The sequence below is a fragment of the Stegodyphus dumicola genome, chromosome 12 (genome assembly GCF_044657685.1).
Source record: "Stegodyphus dumicola isolate Sdum_Otavi_A_Nest chromosome 12, ASM4465768v1".
NCBI lineage: Eukaryota > Metazoa > Arthropoda > Arachnida > Araneae > Eresidae > Stegodyphus > Stegodyphus dumicola.
In genome coordinates, this window is record NC_140779.1 from 1,523,142 (window position 1) to 1,545,141 (window position 22,000).

At 32.9% G+C, this 22,000-nt stretch overlaps 1 protein-coding gene across 2 annotated transcripts in view; it reads left to right on the top strand.

Annotated features, from left to right (window-relative positions):
• Nucleotides 1-22,000, top strand: part of Mccc2 (methylcrotonyl-CoA carboxylase subunit 2) — a 100,037-nt gene that overhangs the window by 2,549 nt on the left and 75,488 nt on the right. The window contains exons 2-5 of one of the 2 annotated variants that reach the window (XM_085827444.1): nucleotides 4,876-4,942; nucleotides 5,545-5,702; nucleotides 10,313-10,397; nucleotides 14,715-14,816. In XM_085827444.1, the coding sequence (XP_085683570.1) occupies nucleotides 5,663-5,702; nucleotides 10,313-10,397; nucleotides 14,715-14,816 (227 nt within the window). In that variant the 5' untranslated portion in view covers nucleotides 4,876-4,942; nucleotides 5,545-5,662. The remainder of the gene's footprint in view (nucleotides 1-4,875; nucleotides 4,943-5,544; nucleotides 5,703-10,312; nucleotides 10,398-14,714; nucleotides 14,817-22,000) is intronic. The other variant, XM_035358029.2, reaches the window with a different exon arrangement.

The window sequence follows — 22,000 nt, forward strand, 5'->3', positions numbered from 1 at the left end:
AAACTTCACATTACAGGTTTCTATTAATCTGCGTTCTTCTGGTAGCCATATCCTATAACCCCTAGTTTCTTTCCCATATCCTGGGTGTTTTCGTGGTTTCCCCATGTGTAATGTGTATACGAGCCAGTTTCCCTTAGAAAGTCCTCCACAAAGGTATCCCTCCTCTTAGGCAGATAGCCCTGGTGTGCTTTGCCATAATTAAATACACCATCCTTCCCATATCCTACCACGATTCCTTCTTTGCATGTCATTTGTAATTTATTTCTAATCTGTTTTGGCATGCCAACTTAGGCTTTAGAACCAAATACTTTAAAATAAACAACACTAGGTTTTCTTTTTAGGAACATTTCATAAGGGGTTCGGTTGCTTTTATAACATACTCTTTTCCACTTATGTATGAAACAGCCAAGAGCTTCTTCCCACCATTCTTTTCCCATTTTACGATCATTAAGCATAGCTTTAAATGTGTCTAATGCCGTTTGGTTAAAACGTTCATACACACCATTCACTTCTGGGGTGTACGCGTTTGTGCATTCAACACTAATTCCATTTTTGGCTAATTACCCTTTGAATTGCCTGTTACAGAATTCTCCACCATTATCGGTGTGTATACTTATTAATTTTCAATTCGTCAGTCTTTCCTTTTGCCTAATGTAATTCGGTACTATTCTGTTTTGAGGACCATAAAAAATCGCCAAACTATTGTTGAGCCAGTGCTGCCAAAAATAATTGCAGCTACCCTAATGCAAGAAAGGAAGTATAATAGTAAATAACTATTTAAAGATTATTGTTTTAATTGATATGAAAGGTTAATTTCATATAATGCTTTTTTATTATTATAATTTATATAAAAATCCATAACTGAATGGAAGCATAAGAGTAAATAACTATTTCAGATCATTATCATAATTTATATTAAAAATGGCTAAACATAACTAAATGGATTCCTGCTTTGCTGTTTTGCTAGTTATCGCTAAAGTATAATTTCATCTCGTTGGTTGTTCAAACATAATTTTCCACAATGAATGATGCCTTTTCTTTGATGAAAAAATTCTATTGCAAACTTTTCGTCATGGGCAATTCCCAAATTTTTAAATCTGTAGGATATTAAAAAAGGATTTAAAAATGAAACTAGTATTTCAATGGCATCTTAAGAAATATAGAACTATCTAAACTTACGCAATCTGAAATCAGCGTGTACGCTAGATTTGGTGCGCTGTTAAACGGCCGCATTTGTTAGATTGGCGCTTTTGCGTATACATTTTCGCTGCAATTTTTTACGGTACTCAAAACGGAATAGTACCCATAATTCTTAAAATTGTAGAACGATTCATTTTTATTTTTCATACAATACACTGTTACTAATCTACTAAAGTCATCCACAATAGCGAGGAAATATTTACTCCCACCCTTAGATGAAACTGGGAGTGGGCCACAAACATCTAAATAAACCAACTGTAATGGTTTATCCGATTTCTTCGGAACAGTTTTAAAAGTACAAGTAAATACAAGGTTCACACTTCTTCATTGGTTTTTCAATTTCTGGTTACCCTTTCATGCTTTGATTCTTACTAGTATTCTTAATATAATCAAAATTTATGTGGCCATAGCATCACATCGTCTACTTTACTTAACTTTCCAATTTCTGTACCGTAACCAGCTTCCTTTTTATCTGTTGCATATCTAAATGGTTTTACGTGATAAAGTCCGTCATATTGTTTACTGTAGCATAATCTATCCCAATTATTAAAGTATATCCACATCTTCCATTTTGAAATCACAAAATGAGCATCTGCCTTTTCTAACCTTGCTCCCGATAGTAAATTTCTCCTTAGATTTATATTATATAACACATTATCTAACTCAATCCAATTTATTCGATTGCCTACTTTTACTGCAAATTTGTACTTTACTTTCTTATTTCTTCAAAATTTATCATTAAATTTCTATTATTACAGAAATGAGTTGTAGCTGCAGTATCTATGACCCAGTTAAATTTATCTGCACTACCTACTTTATCTGTAGTTGTTACGTAATTTTCTACTAACATTAATTCTTTATATTTAAACTGTCCATTTTTATTGTCTATTTTAAACTTCTGATTTTTACTTACATTTTCTTTACATTGAGCGATTATGTGTCCAAATTTATGACATCTGAAACAAGGTCCTATTCTCATATTCCCCATTTTTTTTCTTAGATTTAGTTTTATTTTCAACTCTACCTTTCCCTGCATTTGAACTAATAGTATTAAACATGCTTAACTTGCTGTCTTCTAAATAAGCATTTACCTGACAAAGTTGGCTTTCTTCCCTTAACAGTTCTTCAGCAATTTTTTCCAGCGTAAAATCTTCGTCCTCCCACCTATAGATCAACTGTACAATGCCGGAGTATTCCTGGGGTAATCTCCTTATTGCCTGAAATCCTTTAAAAAGCTCTGCCAAGTTGTGTCCAGCTTCAGCCAACTTCTTTGCAGTCATTCTTATCCTCACGATGAATAACCCTATTTCTTCATTTGGTGTATATCTAATGCTAAAAAATTCATCCAGTAACTGAATTATCCTTGCTCTTGTTTTGAGTTCGAATTGCTTCTGTAGAACTTCCCATACTTCTTTACCACTTGAGCATTCTTGTATCAGTGGCCTGAACTCAAGTTTTAATTCCATAATACAGTCAAAAGTCGTTAATCCGGACTCGTCGGGACTTCGGCGATTCCGGATTATCGATTTTTCCGGATTATAGATCATCAGTTTAAATCTGGTAAAATGGCATGCAGAAATTATAAAATTAAAAATATGAAACCGTAATTTACGAAATAAACAACAATTATGATTTAAAGGGTATCAAAATTTACAAAAAAAAAGCTTAATATTTATTTGTTTACTTTATTAAACATTTCTTTCAATGTAAGTTGTTTAAGTTGCTTCGTTTTTTATGTTATAATACATTCTCTTTAATTCTATAAACAGACATAATTTCTTGTTCAGTTACAAAGTTCCGCTGTTCAAGTGATATAATTGCTGTGTCGAGAATACCGACTAATTTGTCAATCGAAATTTTTTCGTTTTCAATAACCTCTGTCACTTTCTTCGCTATCGGAAGCGAATTATAATGACGAGGCATTTGATTTAAATCATATCAAAGACGAGATGAAATACTACATTGAGTAAGCAATTATAAGCCAAATAAAATAAAAACATCTGCCCTTAAGATAAGGATAGTGTTGACAGATCAACTTCCAATTCAATGCTCGCCGCCGCAGCGTTAAAGATAAACAAAGTTTAGATAAACTTTATCCATTTTTTGCAGCAATTCCACTTTTTGTTTAATGGACTCCGAAAGATACTTTCGCTTTGTATATCCTTTACAAATTAGTAAATATATATCGGAAATTCTATTTGACATAATCGAAAGTTCAAGCTTACTTTTATAAAATTGCTCTAACAGTCTGCAAAAAATAATAATCCGGATCCAATTCGAAGATTAAGGAACAACGCAATCTGCAACATTAACTGAAATAGATAATTAGATAATTTTAGCTTAGCTTATCCCGTCCGTTATACATTAAACGCGCATTCGTAAACGTATTTTGCACACGCGCACACGCAAATTAGCAGCGGTAAAGGTCTTACGCACATGCGTCAACGCGACGCATGCGCAGAAAGTTTGTAGCTTTGAGGTCCGGATTATAGATCATTCCGGATTATGGGTGTCCGAATTAACGACTTTTGACTGTATAATGTAATGAAGGCTCTATTCTCTATCAATGTGAAGTCCTGCTTTTCACGCCTTGTTGCACTTTTACCTTTGTCCTCTATGAAGCTCCAACAATTTCTATCCAGTAACAGCATTTTCATATCGACTTTCCATCAATCCCAGTTGTCATGGTTTAACAGGCTCAAAACCTTCAGGTAGTAATGACATCTGCAATTAAGTGTGAGCACAACAACTTGAACAAACTTCTAAGACAGGTCAGCTTCTTTTCGTGGATAACGGCTCTCTTCACCTACATTCCTTCAATGCTGAGTTGAGCTGGGTAACAGGCTAGCTGTTGGTGCTGAGCCCAAAACCCTCTAGGTAATGTGGATATATGCAAAGCATATTTTTCTTCCTTTAAATAAAGCTAAGACTAATCTAAATAAAATTCACACTTTATTCCGTAAATTAAAATAAAATAAGCTAACACTGTAGCCTTTACATTTAAAACCATTTGAGGAAAAGAAAACTAGTATAATACTAACTCAGAACACATACACATTTGCCGATACCGGCGTACATATAGACATACATGGCCAACCCGCCGATCTTGACATCATCGGCCAATCAGCCGCAACCAAAATTTGCATAAGGAAAACTAAAGTCAACATCATCCCCCAAACCATTGCAGAACATGTAGTCGTGCCAAAAACCAGCACAGAACACATATTGCCACATTCGGCGACCTGAGGGTGCATATAAGAGTACCCATTTGATAACCAATATTAGATCTTTCAAATTTGATACTAATTGTCTAGTTTGTCTCTTCTTTTGTATTAAAACATCTAGATTTTTAAGTTCTTGTGCATGGACATGTAATTCTTATTTTAAAAATTATTAAAAGGTCATGTGTAGTTTCTACATTTTCTTCTGTAATTCATGCATACACATTCATCATTAACTATAAAGTAGATTTTTAATTATTGTTTTTTTATTTCCTTTCAAACAAAAGCTTGAGTTTCATTGTAATAACAAACAATCAAAAACATCTATTGATATAATGTTAACATTTTTTTTATGTTTTGATATTGATTTAAACAATGCAAAACATTTTTATTTTTTAGCGTAATGAATGAATAAACTTATGCTGTAAACTTTATTTTTATTTTAATTTCTTAGGAGAATTATTCAAAAATGCAAGCCTTAGTGAATGATTTAAAGCAAGTTGTATACAAGATTTCCCAAGGTAGTTGTATGAGCTGAATGAAATTTTACCAAAGATTATTTTTATTTGATTTATCGTACCTTGAAATTTCTCCCAGAGTTCATTTTATTTTCTTTGAATCTATTTTTATTTGCTTTATCATATTTCAAAATGCCTTGAAGCATTATTTTCAGGTGTTTTCCCACTTGTGCACCTCTTTTAAAACAATTTCTATAAATTTTGCATTTTGTTTTTAAAATAAGCTTCTTTTTAAAGCATTTATACTTATGTTCAATGCTTATATTAGCATAAAATTGTAAAAGTAGAGAAAGGGTTAGTGAAGTAAAATTGCAACATTAAAAGTACAAATTATAGATTTAATTTTAAAACATTTGTAACAGAAATGAATATGAATTCATGTTAATTATTGAATATTTAGCACTTAACAAACTTTTAATGTATTAATGATGTTTATTTGTGTTATTTGAGAAGATTATAATATTTGTTATATAGAAACGTCACTACTGAAATCATTGAACTCATGAAATTGTATTTTAAAACAGTTTTGTGCTCAAAAGTTTCAAGTTATATATGGATTTGCATTAAGCTTACTACAATACTAATTTTTTGTTTTGTTTATGAAGATGTGAAAGGGAAAGCTTGTTCCACTGTTTCAAGTACTAGAAAACAACAAGATGTATTGGTGCTGCTTTGGTAGACAGTTGCACGGATTTTGGCGATTTTTTTTTTTTTGCGAATGATATGACTTATGGTAAACCCATTGCTAGACAAGTTATTTATGGTAACGGATGCTTTGTTGTCATTTTATTAAAAAAATAATGCGTTTTATTATGCATAAATTCTGTGTTTTAAATATTATTTATGGCTTCTAAATATTAAAAATCAATTTAATTTTGTGTTTTTATTTGAAATAAATTTTATTGTTTATGATATTTTATGTTGTGGATGATGTAATGAATGACACCACATTACTTTAAAAGTAATTGGTTTTAATATGTATAAATTTAATCTAATGTTTTAAACATTATTTATGGCTGTTAAACATTAAAATACAATTTAATTTTGCATTTTTAAAAATTATTTTATTATGTATGATTATTTAAATAATTTTAATTCTATTCGCGATGTAATCAGCTTCCTGATTGGTTACAGAATATTTGTGCATTAACAAGCTGTAATCAGCTCCCTGATTGGTTACTGAATATTTGCGCCTTACCGCGCCATTTTAAAATTTTATTATTCATCTCTTCGAATTCCTTAGATTATATTTTTCAAATTTTTTTCCTTAGATTACATTTTTTAAATTATATTACATTTTCAAATTTTTTCATTGATATCTAAATTATGATTACGAATTTTTTGTGGTACTTATCAATATGCGACAGGTTAAATACTCAAAATGTAAGTACATATTTTTCTTTTACTTTATAATTGTATACTTTTTTAATTTAATACACAGTTTTCAAAAATTGTCGAGATATTTATTGCCACATATGTTTTAATGTTAAATAATTATATCCTATAAAACTTGTTTTAAAGGATTTGAATTTAAGTAATATTTTGACTGTTTTAAACATTGGTATGATGTTTTTAATTCAATATTCAATTTAAGTAATATTTTAATCCTTTTATAAGTTGGTATGATGTTTTTAATTCGATATTCAATTTAGTAATATTTTAATCCTTTTAAAAGTTAGTATGATGTTTTTAATTCGATATTCAATTTAAGTAATATTTTAATCTAGTTAAATTTTGGTGCAATGTTTTTATTCTATTTCTTTGCTATATGAAATAATTTAACCTTACTCTAGTATTTTTATTCATAGTAAATGTATTTATTCACATTTGCCTGCCATCTTAAAAAACAACATTTTCAACAAAAAGTTAATCAATTATTTTTAACGATATTTATTTTTTTTAAAGTTTCGAATACTTTACTATGCGTAAAATACGTAAAAACAGCATTTTTCAAGAAGGCTGACGATTGTAAAAACTGCACCAACAATTGCGGCAACGCAAATCGCCAAAAATCCGTGCAACCGTCTACCAAAATAGCACTGATGTATTAAAGTGCCTTTTCACTGTGTTGTGCATATTCCTCACTGGTATATGTGCAGAAAATATTAAAATGTTTTCATTTGAAATCAGAAATTAAAGGCAACTTTGTTGAAAGTTTGGTTAACTGCTGTTTTTCTTTGATAAATGGATTAACTTTTTGTATGAATTCGTCTTTGAAAGAATAAACAATTCAACTGTTTCTTGTCTCCGTTGAAGAGTGTGCATACAAAAGGACTTTTCTTTCACATTTTGGGATAGGTGAAGATCATTCTCATGTAAAAAATTGTACACAGTTTAAAAAACTTCTGTCTCAGCTCTTTCAACACACATTTTCCAAAAGCTCACAAAACTGCAATTAAACTCTTTTGTAGTTCTTAGTAGTTCATTTAATAGAAAAATATCTAATAAATATTCAAGAACTTCTGATAACTTTAAAGCTGATCAGTGTCATGAAACTTTGAAGCAAAATGGAAAATATGATCTTGAATTCCCTTGCTCTAACAGCTGCATAAGTTTTTTTCCATGACCTTGTATCCATAAACAGAAGTAATGTGTTGTGAAAATTGTTAATTTTTTTTATACAACCCTTTAAACAATCTGGAGTTTCAAAGATAATATTCAAAGATTTGAAGATACAAATTTTGTTAACTGTTATTTTTATCCATCAAAAAATTAAGCTCAGATACAAATTTTTGCACTAAGAAAATCAGTTTACTTGTGAATACCTTTATATGTAAACATTTTTTTCTCCTTACTTGAAGAAAATTAATAACTAAAGAATCAAATTAACTGATGAGCATCTACAATCCTTGATAAAGACAATTTCTAGTAATTTCTCTCCAAGGCTACAAACTTTATCAGAATTGAAATGCTATCAAGTGTCAAACTGTTGTTAGAAATAAAGAAGTTTTTAATTATTTACAAACAAAAGTATATACTTTTATTTATGCATTTAAGAACAATTTAATAAATAAAATAGACTAGTTTGTTATTATTTATTCCCAAGTTTTGGAGTTCCTAAGTCCCACTTGAAAATTTTCTTTGAAAGTTTTCATAATTTGTTTATTTTTAGTTTAAGTAAGTTATTTAATAATTAATTAAATTTGTTAAAATTAGGAAAAAAGTGTTTATTTAATGTTATATTTAATTGTCAATAATATTTGATTTACAAAATATAATCAACAAAATACAGGTACCAAACTTTAGAGCTGACATATGAGGATTATGTCTATTAAGTTCAGTATTGCTCTTGATATCATTTTATGGGATCAATTGGATGTTACAACACATTGGGATAAGTCCCTCTCTACTTATGTAAATAAATTCAACTTTAGGCTTGATTGCTGGAGAGGTTGATATGTGATACACTGACTACCAATAAGTATTTGGACACCTGTGATAGAATAGAAAAACTAACTTTATTCAAAATCAATAGTTGGTAGAGCCTCCACGAGAGGTAATTACAGCGTGGACCCTCCGGGGCATACTTTCCACAAGTCTTTGTATCACAGCTAGTGGTATTTTCTTCCACTCGGCTTGGAGAAGACATAGAAGTTCATTCACCGATTTTGCATGGGTAGTGCACCCCTGAATTCAGCGATGCAACTCATCCCAGAGGTTCTCGATAGGGTTCAGGTCTGGACTCTGGGCAGGCCAGTCAATTCGATGAATTCCATTGGCCCCATACCAAGCCTTGGTTAACGTCGAAACATGACAACTGGCATTGTCGTCCTGAAAGTAACAGGGGTCCAACCCGTAAAACTGCCACAATGTAGGAAGTACATTGTCATCCAAAATAGTGCAGTAGGCATTGGAGTTGAGCTTACCATGAATGGAGACCAAGGGTCCCAGCTCATACCAGGAGAAACACCCCGGACCATAATTCCACCTCCGCCGAACTTGACTGTTGGCACAATGCATTCTGGCAAGAGACGTTCTCCAGGTAGACTCCAGACCCAGACCCTGCCATCCGAACGGTAAAGGGTGAACCTTGATTCATCGCTCCAAAGAACCCATTTCCACTGATCTCTACAGTCCAATTTCGATGTGCTTTGCACCACATTAACCGAGCAGCGCGGTTGGACTTTGTGATCAAAGGCTTATGGGCAGCAGCATGACCATGAAAACCAAGCAGATATGCTTCCTTACGGATGGTATTCATTGAAACAATACTCCCGGATGACTGTTGAAACTCCTCGCGGATGAGGGCGATTGGTTGGGTGCGGTTCTTCCGAATTTCTCTGGACAGCACTCCTCGGTCTCTATTTCCCAGTTTCGTTGGTCTGCCGACTCGGGGCACATTCCGACAATCACCGCTCACCTTCCACTTCTTAATCACATAGGCCACTGTCAATTTTGGATACTTCAGAGCGCTAGATATGTCCCTTATGGATCGGCCACATTTGTGATACCCGATAATTATACCTTTCTCGAAATCAGAAAGCTTCGAACTGCGAGGCATCTTGCATGCGACTAAAGCCGATGCTGTTTCCTACACAATATATACCGGCGGAGACCGTGACCTACCTTAGGACCGTAGATATCGTCATTTGCATAGGTGTCCAAATACTTATTTATAGTCAGTGTACCATCCTGCAAATATTACTGAAAGAAATCTATATCCCAATCAAGGTATTCTTATTTGGAGAAGTTATTATATTAAATGAACATAAGGAACTACTGATAATGGAAGTTGGTGCTGTAACCATTGAATGATGATGTAGTGAGATAATTTTGTTGCATTTGCATCTTTTCTGAAGTATCGTTGATGCCCAAGTTTATCTTCAAATACGATAGCTATTGACATTGTTTACCATTGAACTATAGCTGTTGATATGCTGTTGAAAGTAAAGGTATGATTTGAATGTTTTTGCTTGCTATTTCTCAGGATATAAATCCCATTGAAGACATCTGGATTATCAGCAGATGTCTCTATAATATATCCATAACCACAGGCATATGTTTTATGAGATCTTTTATCTTTCAAATTCTGATTGAAATTGCTTAAATAATGTAATTATATAAAAATAATAAACAAATGTGTTATTAGTTTGATAGTTTTAATTTATCTTTAATAACATGTCTAATTCATAATTTGTAATAGGTTTAATTTATAATGTATATCAAATTAGTAACTTTTATGAACTTTTGGATTTATACTGAATCATGTGAAAAATTCTATAAAATTTATCAGACCTTGAATGAAAAAATCCCCTAAAATACATTTTGAAAGTATTTGCTGGAGGTGGAAATTTCATTTTGCCTAAATTACTAGTTTATACTTCCTTAAAATTATTTTGCTCTCACTTTTTGTTTGTTTGTTTGTGAATTTAGGTGGGGGTGAGAAAGCCATTTCCCGCCACACATCCAAAGGCAAGATGCTGGTTAGAGAAAGGATAGCAAATCTCATTGATACTGGGTAATGAATTTTATTAAAAAAATCAAAAGCTTCCTGTTTTTTATTGCTTAGTACAGCAATAATTATACTTCTTATGATCAAGTTTCGTGTTTTTTTCTATATAAATTATTTGCCCTCTCATGAAGTTTGCCTTGTATGGAAACAATATGGTGTAAGTGTACCATATTGTTGCATTCTGCAGATTCGTGGATTTTGAATGATTGATAATAACACTTGATGAAGAATCAAAACACAATTTATTCATCAGTATCACACAGCAGAGTTCCAAAGATACATTTAAAGTCTTTAGAAAACTACGATAAAAACACTGAAATAATCAGCAACACAGCCGTCAGGCTAAAATGATGACGACAACTTTATGGGTAAGCACTAAAGTACAGCTTCCGACTCGGTTGATAGCTCTCAAGCTAATCTCTGAACTCAAGACACTACTACTACGCTACTTGAGATGCAACTTTCTCCCACAATAGCCAAGGTATGTACAGCTTTAGAATATTCCCGAGGAAACCAGTAAGAATGCGTTCTAGAATTCTCTCGCACCATCTATGGCATATTGCCAATATTGTGGCCTAATGGGCTATTTTGCTGCGAATCTGGCAACTCTGTCTTTCCCTGCCACTTTCTGGCAACCTTACACCTTAGATAAATTTTTTACCCCCGTACAATGTCACCATTGCTTGCTTTGAAATTGTTGAGTTTGTTAATAAAAAATTCATTAAAGTTTTACAAAATATGAAATAGATAATAAAACAAATTCCAAATTTGGTCTTCCAGGTGCCCATTTTTGAGTGGAGAACTACATTATTCAGAATTTGATGTCTCTAGATATCATTCTTTTTTTTTTTTTTCCTTCAAAATGCGCGAAACATACATACATTCATGCAGATTTTTCATTATTTAATTATGTAATTTCTTTAAATATAATTCAGGGTTCTAATATTTGGTAACAACAATTTGGAAAGTAAAACGCCATTTTATAGTGGATGACACAAAATGCCAAAACATAATTATTAATAGCTTTTCTGGGAAAGTTGCCCCTTTGGGCTGGAAACAAAAAAATAAAGTAAAAAAAAAAATAAAAGAAACAAATAGTTACCTTGTTTACAAGTAACTACTTACAAATTATGTACACTATTTAACCACATAACAATTTAAAATTATGGAAATTGAAGTTCAGAATGAATTTCAGTTTCAGGCTTTTCATTAAGTTATACCCTGGTTAATTATTTTTTCACCGCAGTTTTAAAATGTATTTCTGTTTTATGTACCACAGTCTGAAGATTCAGTCCTTTCAGATTTTTCATCCACAGAAAAGTGTCTGTGCAACTTGTATGAGAAACACAATTAGTTTGTGAAGTGGGTGTATTGTCTTGTGGATTATCATTTTCTTTAATTTTCAGTTCAGGCACTTGAGAATCAAAACGTTCTTTCCTGTCTTTCATTTCTTCATCTTTTTATTAAAAAAAAAAAAATTTCGTGAGATGTTTCATCCTCCATTTCTTGATCTTTCTCAGACATTTCACCAACTACTTCCTTCATTTCTTTGCCGTTTGGTTCTTCAGATGCCACTACTGTCATTTCTACATCTTCTGTTTTGGCTTCCATTTCCTCTTTAAGCTCCACGATGTCGCTTCTAATCTTGTTTTGCTCCACTTCCATCCATTGGAGTTGCTCTTGCAACTTTTCTTTTCCGGTTTTTATCTCTTGACCTGATTTTATTTCGGTCTTGATCTCGGCCTTCATCTTTTGTCTGGCTTTCATCTCTTCTTGTCCAGCTCCAACAGCTGCTAACAAGTCCATCAAAGCCTTCATTTCCTCTGCCATAGTTTTCTTCAGCCAGTTTATTCACCAGTATCACGCAGAACAGTTCCAAAGACATGTCACAGTCATTGAAAAACTATGATAAAAATGCTGAAACAGTCAGCAACACAGTCTTCAGGCTATAAACTATAATGGCAGTTTCACGGCAAAGTACTAAAGTAGAACTCCTGACTCGGTCGATTGCTCTCAAGCTAATCTCTGAACTCAGGTTGCTACTACTGCATTACTCAAGATACTACTTTCTCCCAGGATGGGCAGGTTATATATATCTTTAACCTACTTTCAAGAATTTTCCAGAGGAAATCCCTGAGAATACGTTCTAGAATGTTGTTGGCCTATGTATGGCATGTCGCCAATTTTGTTGCCAAATGGGCAATTTTATGGCAAACCTGGCAACCATAAAACTGCTTTGGGGGAAAGCATTCTCAGCACAGCTGGGCATTTCACAACAATATGTTATGGAAATCTTTGTAATGGAGGTTAATGAATTATGCCTGTCTACAATGGCTGTCTACTTTCAAACTTAATTCACTAAGATTCAGCTACATAAAGATCATTAATTGATATTAACAATAACAAATGCAATATGATTCAGAATTCTTTTCAGTTCAGTTCAAAATTAGGGTAATTTTTAGAATATTATTTCAAGCACAGTTATAGACTGCATATTATTTTGTACATTATAAATATTTAATTTTTCTGCTTTTATAATTTCAGTTTTCTGTTTTTTAATATGTTATCTACAATTATTTTCGTGCTTTTTGATTATCTGACTAATTTGGTGACTAATTTTTCACGAAAGGCAACAGCTATTGGTAGTTGCACCAAGAATTCCATAGAAGAGCTATGAATCGATAACATTAAAAAAACAAGAAACATCCCTAACCAAATCTGACTCTTTTCAAGAAATTTCTCTGCATTTTTTTTCTTTTTTCATTGCTGTTGATCATGTGGCCATTATGATTTGTTATGGGGAAAAATTACTTAATGCAAAAGTACTAATTAGAAAAATATTGTCGGATTTGAAAGGTGGAAATCTGAGTGCACGGCGGCTATGTCCATACATGGGGGTCCACATAACTGTTTCGCTGACATAATGCATTGCTTTGTGAATACTTTGGAGAGGGGTAAGTGGATAATCAGAAAAGATAACTGTTTTTTTATAAGAAACCATTTTTTTAACACCTGTTTTATAGTGATTAATACTTTATAATCCCTGGAGCTGTACCAATATTTTTTACTTTTGTAATTTGTAATTATTTGATATTTCAATATATACTACTTCACGTGATTTGAGCGTGTTCTTAACAAATGAATGTATATAGAGAATTATTACTTTTTCCATATCAAACTTAAAGATTTGCCTTTGCTAGCTTAAGGCAAAAAATGCCTTTTTAAGTGAAATTACTCTACATTTACATTACATATGGGAAAAATCACAAAAATCCCATGCAGTCAATCTTTTCGTTTGGTTGAAACTGAACCTTGGATGATCATTTAATTTTCTGAGCTTTAGCCAGTGGCCTTCTCCATACCTTGTTTCAGTCTGTAGAACTGTCTTCTGTTGAACATGCCTATCGTCTTGTCTGGCTATGTGGTTTACTGAAAATCATCCTTTCAAGATTAAATGCCACTTTATACATTCGAATTCATAACAGTATAATTTTTATATAAACTTTTCATATATAAAAATATTTTAGTGAGTTTGATTTTTAAAATTTGTATCAAATAATTCTTTCTACTTGGGTATAGAAGGTTTAATGTAATTCTTGTTAATTTTTATGAAGTCATATTTAAATATTTTAACAAATTCTTGAATATGGATTTCTTTCAAAGTGTCTGAATATATGAATTAAAGGAAATATTTTATAAACGTGCAAACATTAATTGTCTGCCATTAGATTTCAGCAGAACTTGAAAAATATTGAAATCATATGCTTTAAATTTAAGCTTTTATTACGCTGTTCAATAATCTATACCTTTCTCTCAAAAGAATTTTGAAAAGTATTCGTAATTTTTTTTTACCAGTCTTGAATTATGCCACATTTGTTTTTAATCTCACATTTGCATTTGGAAAGTGATAGCATAAATTTTTTTGATTGTTTGAGAAAATAATTGCTTATGTATTTTATTTAAATTTACATTTGATAGATTTCATTATTAAAAAAAATTGTGACTTTTGTATTTGTAACGTTCTCTGTGATTTTTGGAACAATACTTTTGTTAAACCAAAATATGAAAAATAGCTTTCTGTTTAGCATAGAATAAATGCAGTTTAAATGATCATAAATTGTAAAACTTCTGCAAGCAGACTAGATTAAAGTTTTTAGTTATCAGTTTTTAAATGATGTATAAATGCTATTTCATAATAATTTAATGAGCAAAGAATGATAAATTGTTTTGTTTTGAAGCTTTTTTCTTATGAGTGAGAGTATGCAAATAATTTGAAATTTTTAAAAGTTTTTATTATATTATTTTCTGATCTTTATTTTTCAGATCTCCTTTTTTAGAAATAGGACAATTAGCTGCCTATAATCTTTATGGTTCAGAAGAAGTTCCAGCTGCCGGTATCGTGACTGGTGTTGGAATTATACGTGGGTAATGGATTTATTTATATTTTTATTTTACCTTCTGAGAGAATTGTAGTTTATAATACGAATTAATTTACAACTTTGATTAAAACAATTTTAAAGCCAAATTATATTAAAAAATAAAATTTATTCTATATACAGTTATTTTTTAGGTCTTAAAATGAGTGAAGTTTTATTACATATTTGTATGTGCAATAATTTTCATACTAGAAAAATTTAAAGAGATGAGCATGAAAAATTTGCATTTTTAAACTAAAGGTACTCAAATATTGTTCCATCAAGTGTAAAGCTGTCACCAAGTAGCATGATTTAGCACCAATTTTGAATAAGTGTGATATTGCAATATACTCATATATCTGCACTTTCTTTTAGAACTATGGAAAAAAAAAAACAACAAACAAAGGGAAAATTTGTGACAAAAATGTCATTTGGAAAGGTTACAGACACAGTTCGAGGCCACATATGTGACTGATTGTGATCACATGTTTGATTAGAACAATTAAATATGGAGGAACCCGTGGGATGATTACCCTGTTGTACCCACAGTATTTTAATTAGAGCTTCCAGCTAATGTGATGGGCCAACAAATAGTAGAGATTGATGAAAACCTTTTTTATGTACCTCAAAAACAAAGCAGGTCAAATATTTTCCACATCAGTGGCTATTTTATGGATTTTACAGAGAGGAGGATAAATATTTTATTGCAAGAGTTGCAGGTAAGTGCAGTTCAGAATTCAACAGATTTACGCAGTTCAGAATTCAACAGAAGAAGAAGAATAAGCACAACTTTGGCAGGATTTTTACGTTTTTACCGTGTTACCAACTTTTATGGTGGGATAATGCATAATATCAAAATTAATTTCAGCAGATCTTTTTATGTATCGTATTTACTCATGCATTCCCCTCCCCTTTTCCTGCTAATTTTACAAGCTGAAAATCAGTGAGGGGAAAATAAGTGTTGTGTACTATTTTTGAAAAGATAGCTTAAATGATGAGCATAGCTCATTAAAAAGCATACTAATATTATGTATTTCAGATGGCTTATCAGTTTCAATAATATTCTTTTTATGTGTACAATATACTTTTCTATTTGGGTACTTATGTATTAATGCAACCACTTTGGCAAAATTTAATGCCTTTTTACAGATGAAGAGGTAAAGTTTACCTATTGGGTGGTTTTTGTGCAGTTTCTAAGAGATTCCTAAAGTATCGATATTTATTGTAAGTCAATAAACATTATCAATATGTGAAAAGAAAACATTCTGTGGCAATTTAAAATACAAATTTGAGTTAGTAAATAATTATGTCATACATAAAAAATAAAGCTTTTGTATTCTTCTTCAATTTGTTCTTTAATTTTTTGTGCTATTCTTCTCTCAAAGTACATAGCAATCTGTTTTTCTTTAAAAACATCGAAGAATTGTAAAGACTCAGCTTCACACAATCTTCGGCAATAGCAGTTATCGAAGAAATGCATATCCTCCTTGTACCCTTTGGAAATTTTCCGCACAATTCTGTATTCTTGCAGAAATTTTACTACAGTTTCGTCCATTGCTGGTAAATTCCCCAAACTCTTATTTTAAAGCTAAGGCAAAAAAATATCACAGTTTATTTATAAAAAAATCATTGGAACTTGAAATACAACAAAAAAGAACACATACGAAAATGGTGGCATTGCTTGACTGAAAGATTGTTATGGGGATGGTTGCCAAAGAATGGTTATGGGCATGGGTACCAGATTTGGCACATTTTGAAGATTTAGCAACTTCTGCTAAGGTGGTTGCATTAATACATCAACTTTTACATACATTTTACATTGCTATGCTAAATCAGAAGTTTTTAAATCATATGTTGCAAAAACTGGGGGGGGATTATGGAAGGTGGAATATGCGAATAAATTTGGCAACATGAATTTTATGCAAATGGTTGCATAATTTGCTTATGTTTTGTTGTATGTTTTTTTTTTTTCTATTTTGTAACTTTGTCTCTTTGTTTTTATTTATTTTTGCCTTATTTTATTATAATTTTATGTTTAATAATTATATATTACATTATTTTTTAATTCATAGGGATTTAATATCTTTTTACATATTTAATCACATGATTATTTTGTAGCTTTTTGTGAACATACATTGAAACTATGTAAATAGATGAAATAGAACAGAAGATATATGCTGTTGAACTCTCTGGTTCTGGGCCGCCCAACAGTATAGTGGTTAGGGGAGCCTGGCTGCGATACTGAAGAGCCTGGGTTCGAATCTCGGAGAAGGCATGGTTGTAACTCTCTGTGCCTTCATAGGAGGCGATGGTGGCTCATCTATTAGGGGCCTCTATAATATAGAGACCACCACATCTGGCCTTGTATAGATTAATGGACTGTGTTACACTGTTAACTGTTCACAATCTGTCCCCCCAAAAGGGGGAAAAACACTCTCTGTTTCTGGTAACAGATTTTGTGATCAAGTTGGTGACAGGCTGCTATTTCTCACCAATTTGATAATATTTTGGAAACTTCTAGAAGATATGAGAATGTTCTGGTAGTCCATTCTCTTTCCTTTGGTCGAGAATATAGATTATGCTGATGTTAGATGTTTGAGTCAGTTAATAGCCTAGTGTGACGTCGTGGATGCTTCAGTATCAACACTGGTAGTGGTGATCCATCACTTTTATTCACACAACGTAACACAGATACAACATTTAATTAATACATTTAGAAAAACTTGAGTACATATCCGAGTTGGTGACACGATCAGAGACGTTAACGAAGATAGCACTCGTCATCACTGGACAAATTTAGTCTCCACACCTCAGCTCGCTGGCGGAGCTTTTTCAACACTCTTCTTTGACAGGCGTCTCACAGAAATCTCATCTCTTTACGCATGCGTAATTCTCAGTTAAGTCGTTGCCATTCACAGTTCTTTAAATAAGGTGTTAAAATGAATTATAGTACTCGTACTGTGAGGAGTTTGCTAACGACGTTCTCTCTAGTCAAGAGCATTATAGGTCTTTCTAGTAGAGTTCAGGAGCGTTCTTTACAGACTAACTCCTTCTGCCTCCAGATTTTGTTTTCCTCGGACACAGAGGAAACAAAACTTTGCAGGATAAAATAGAAGTTCAGGCAGGCGTTCGCTACAAACAAACACCTTCCGCCTCCAGTTTTTGTTTCTCCGGACACAGGAGAAGTAAACCTTCACAGTTCACAGTTTCTGGTTTCAATACAGATTGTTCAACATTTTACCAGTTAATTCTAAACCACACTGTTACAAAGGTTCTCCACTCTCATAACCAGGCCATCATAAAAAGAACACAATAAAAATACACATACAATATATGAAAAACCAAAATAAAAAGTTTTCTCTGTAAAAATAAAGCTAACAATTTACTATATAGTATGAATTTAAAAAAAAATACAATATACATAATCAAATAACAAGACAATTTAAAAGAAATGATAACTAGTCTATTTAACTGGCATGTACAGAGTTTCTACTTAAGCAGTCTACATTTAAGTTGTCACTTCCCTTTTTATGATGTATCGTAAAATTATAAGATTGCAAAGCTAAGGCCCAGCGTAATAATCGACCATTTCTACCTGCATTATTTTTTAGCCATACTAGGGGATTATGGTCCGTTTGAATTGAAAATTTAGTCTGCCCATCTATATACCCTTTCAATTTTTTTATTCCATACAGAATTGCAGCACACTCTTTTTCAGTGGAGGAATACTTCCGCTCACTATCAGTAAATTTTTTACTGAGATACAATATGGGATGTTCTTTTCCTTTATCATCCTTCTGGGCTAAAACAACACCATATCCTTGATCTGATGCATCTGTCTGTAGTATAAATGGTTTAGAAAAATCGGGTGCATGTAGCACAGGCCTACTAGATAGCTTTTCTTTTAACGATTTGAATGATTCATTACATTCATCATTCCAAACAATTTTACCCTTTTTGTTATTCCCTTTTAACAAATCTGTCAAAGGTGCGGCTATAGCAGAAAACATGGGTATATATTGTCTGTAGTATCCAGCTAACCCTAAGAAAGCTCTAATCTCAGTTTTAGTTGTGGGAACAGGAAAATTTTGAACCGCTTCGATTTTTAGTTCTGCTGGAGAACGTTTTCCTCGACCTACTATGTGACCGAGATATTGCACTTCTTCTTGTGCAAACTTGCACTTAGAGGGTTTAATAGTTAAATTGGCTTTTCTTATTCTTTCTAAAATTTCATGTAAATGTTGTAAATGTTCCTCCCACGTTTCAGAAAAAATAGCAATATCATCTAAGTAAGGGGTCGCATATTTCTCACATCCGCACAATATTTCGCTCATCATGTTACTAAAATAATAAGGAGCATTTTTAAGCCCAAATGGCATTCGCAATGGCCTATATACGCCAAAATTTGTAGCAAATGCAGCGATTTTCTGAGCCCTAGGGGTCAGCGGAATTTGCCAATAACCTTTAGTTAAGTCTATCAAGGTGATAAATTTGGCTGCTGCAACAGTTTCAACACGTTGCTCTATATTGGGGATTGGGTAGAACTCAGTACGCGTTATTTCGTTTAACTTTCTGTAATCAATACACGGCCTAGGATCCCTACCTGGTGCTTCAACAAGGATAATGGGTGAAGTATACTCAGAGGGTCCTGGTTCAATAATCTTGTATTTTAACATTTTTTCAATCTCGACTTTAAGAATTTCGTTCTGTCGATTTGTCATTCTATAAGGCTTATGCTGTACGCGTTTGTCATCGATTAGTTCGATATCATGTTCGATTAAATTTGTTTTCCCTGGAATATTCGAAAATATAGCAGAAAACTTTACCAACAACTTTCCCAACTGCAGGATTTGTTCATCACTAAGTCTTTAAGATTATCTTTTGCTATTATTTCATTAAAATCAAACACATTGGAGTCGGTTAACATATAAGGAAAATCCTCCTCTAATTCCGAGGGTTCAACTATCTCCTCATTGTCAAGGAGCACCATATTCAAAAGTTCAGGTCTCTTATGATAAGGTTTTAACATATTGATGTGATACACTTTATTCCCTTCCTGATTCCCTTCAAAACTAACCACATAGTTTGTTGCTGATAATCTTTTCTCTATTTTTCCCGGCCCTTTCCATTGAGGAGCGAGTTTATGGGGTTGATTCACTGCTAATACTAATACAGAATCTCCTTGCTGGAATTCCCTTTTCACGGCATTTTTGTCATACCATTTCTTCCTTTTGTCTCTCACCTCTTCCATTTTCTCTGTAGCTAATTCTCTACTTTTCTTTAACCTATTGATTAATTCGAAAACATATTCTATTACGGTATCTTCTTTTTCCTGAGGATCTAACCATTTCTCATACAATAATGCGACAGGTGTTCTGAGGTTGGTCCCGTACACTAATTCAGCTGGACTAAATCCTGTACTATCATGCGTTACTGTTCGCAGGGCAAAGAGAGCAGCAGGTAATTGTACTTCCCAATTTGGGGCAGCTTTAATACATAATACCTTTAAGACCCTTTTTATTGACCTATGGAACCGTTCTACAGGATTGATCTGGGGGTGGTAAACTGAACTTCTGGAAATTTTTATACCAAACCTCTTCAAAAATTCAACGGTTAAGCGACTCATGAACGATTTTCCTTGATCAGTTTGAACCTCCCTTGGAAAACCCATCCGACTAAATACCTGCAAGAGTGCACTTACAACAGATTTCGACGTTATATCCAGTACCGGGACGGCGTCAGGATATTTAGATGCTAAGCATATAACTGTAATAAGATATTTATTACCTTCAGTAGATGTAGGCATAGGCCCGCAAGCATCTACATTAACCTTACTAAAGACTTCCGATATCACAGGATTACCAACGGTTACTATTACCAACGGTGCCTTTTGTCATTTGTTTTTCCCACACATTGACAGGAGTCGCATGTTTTAACGAATTCCTCAATGTCTTTATAACAATTTGGCCAGAAAAAATGTCTTAGTAACCGGTCTTTTGTTTTCAGAACTCCTAAGTGACCTGAAGTTCCTTCATGACTAATTGCTTTAATTTGCTCTCTGAGGTTTTCTGGAACAACAATTAAATGTTCTTTTCCTCCTAACTTATTTACCTTCTTTTTTACTAAAACCCCATTTTTAATCCCATAACTTGTTTTACTTCCGCTTTTTACTAGTTCTAATAAAGGGGCAAGTTCTTTACTTTTTTGTTGTTCATCAATGAAAGTACTTGAGTCAATTTGAATTGCAGGACTTGTGGGGACACAAAGGTCGACAGGAGGCAATATCTCTCCGTTTTCTGACCTCTCATGAGCATCGTCCTCCTCTTCCAATTCTAACTCATTCTGCTCAGAATTTTGATTCGTCTCACATAAATTTTCCGCTTCCTTAAATTGTCGTGCTTGAGATCGAGTAACGACCACATTAACATCACCGACATACAACGAATAATTTTTCTCAGTTCCTCTGAGAAGAGCCGCTGTCTTGTTGCCTAATATATATCGCCCTTGGTCTAAGTGGTCTCCTATAACAGCTGCTTTGGTGGTTACTGTACCCAAATCGCATTCAATATCTACTTCAGCAACAGGTAAACAAGTCATATGATCATCCAACAAATGTCGAACCCATACATGTTCTCCCTTCATTCTATCTCTGTCTACATATTTCTGACAAATAATATCTACCGTTGCTCCTGTATCTCTTAGAATAGGTACTTCAAAACCATTTACTCTTACATTTAACGTATAGGGATCTAACAGATTCTTTTCTGATCTCCCGCTTACTTGATACAAATCTGCCTTTTTAGTTTTAAAATTAGGGCACTGAGGACGTAAATGATCAAAAGATCCACATTCATAGCACTGGAGTCTTTTTCTCCTATCAAAATTCGAGTCCGACTTTTTCCCAACATTGCGTGCACCATCATCTTTTTTAAATTGTGTGCCTTGAGAGTTTTTTTTATTTTTGAAAACGTTACCAGTGGACTGAAAAACAACCATTTGTCTACCTGATATTTTCGTTTTCAGTTCACCCAATTTCGTTTTCCCAACCATCGTCTTTTTCGCATCTTCAAATTCCTCTATTTTACCCACCAACTGTCTTGGTGAAGTGATCATGGCCCATTCATCTATAAAATGTTCCTTAAACTCATTAGGCGTGCACCTTTTAATCTGATCTACCAACATTAAATCCTTGAG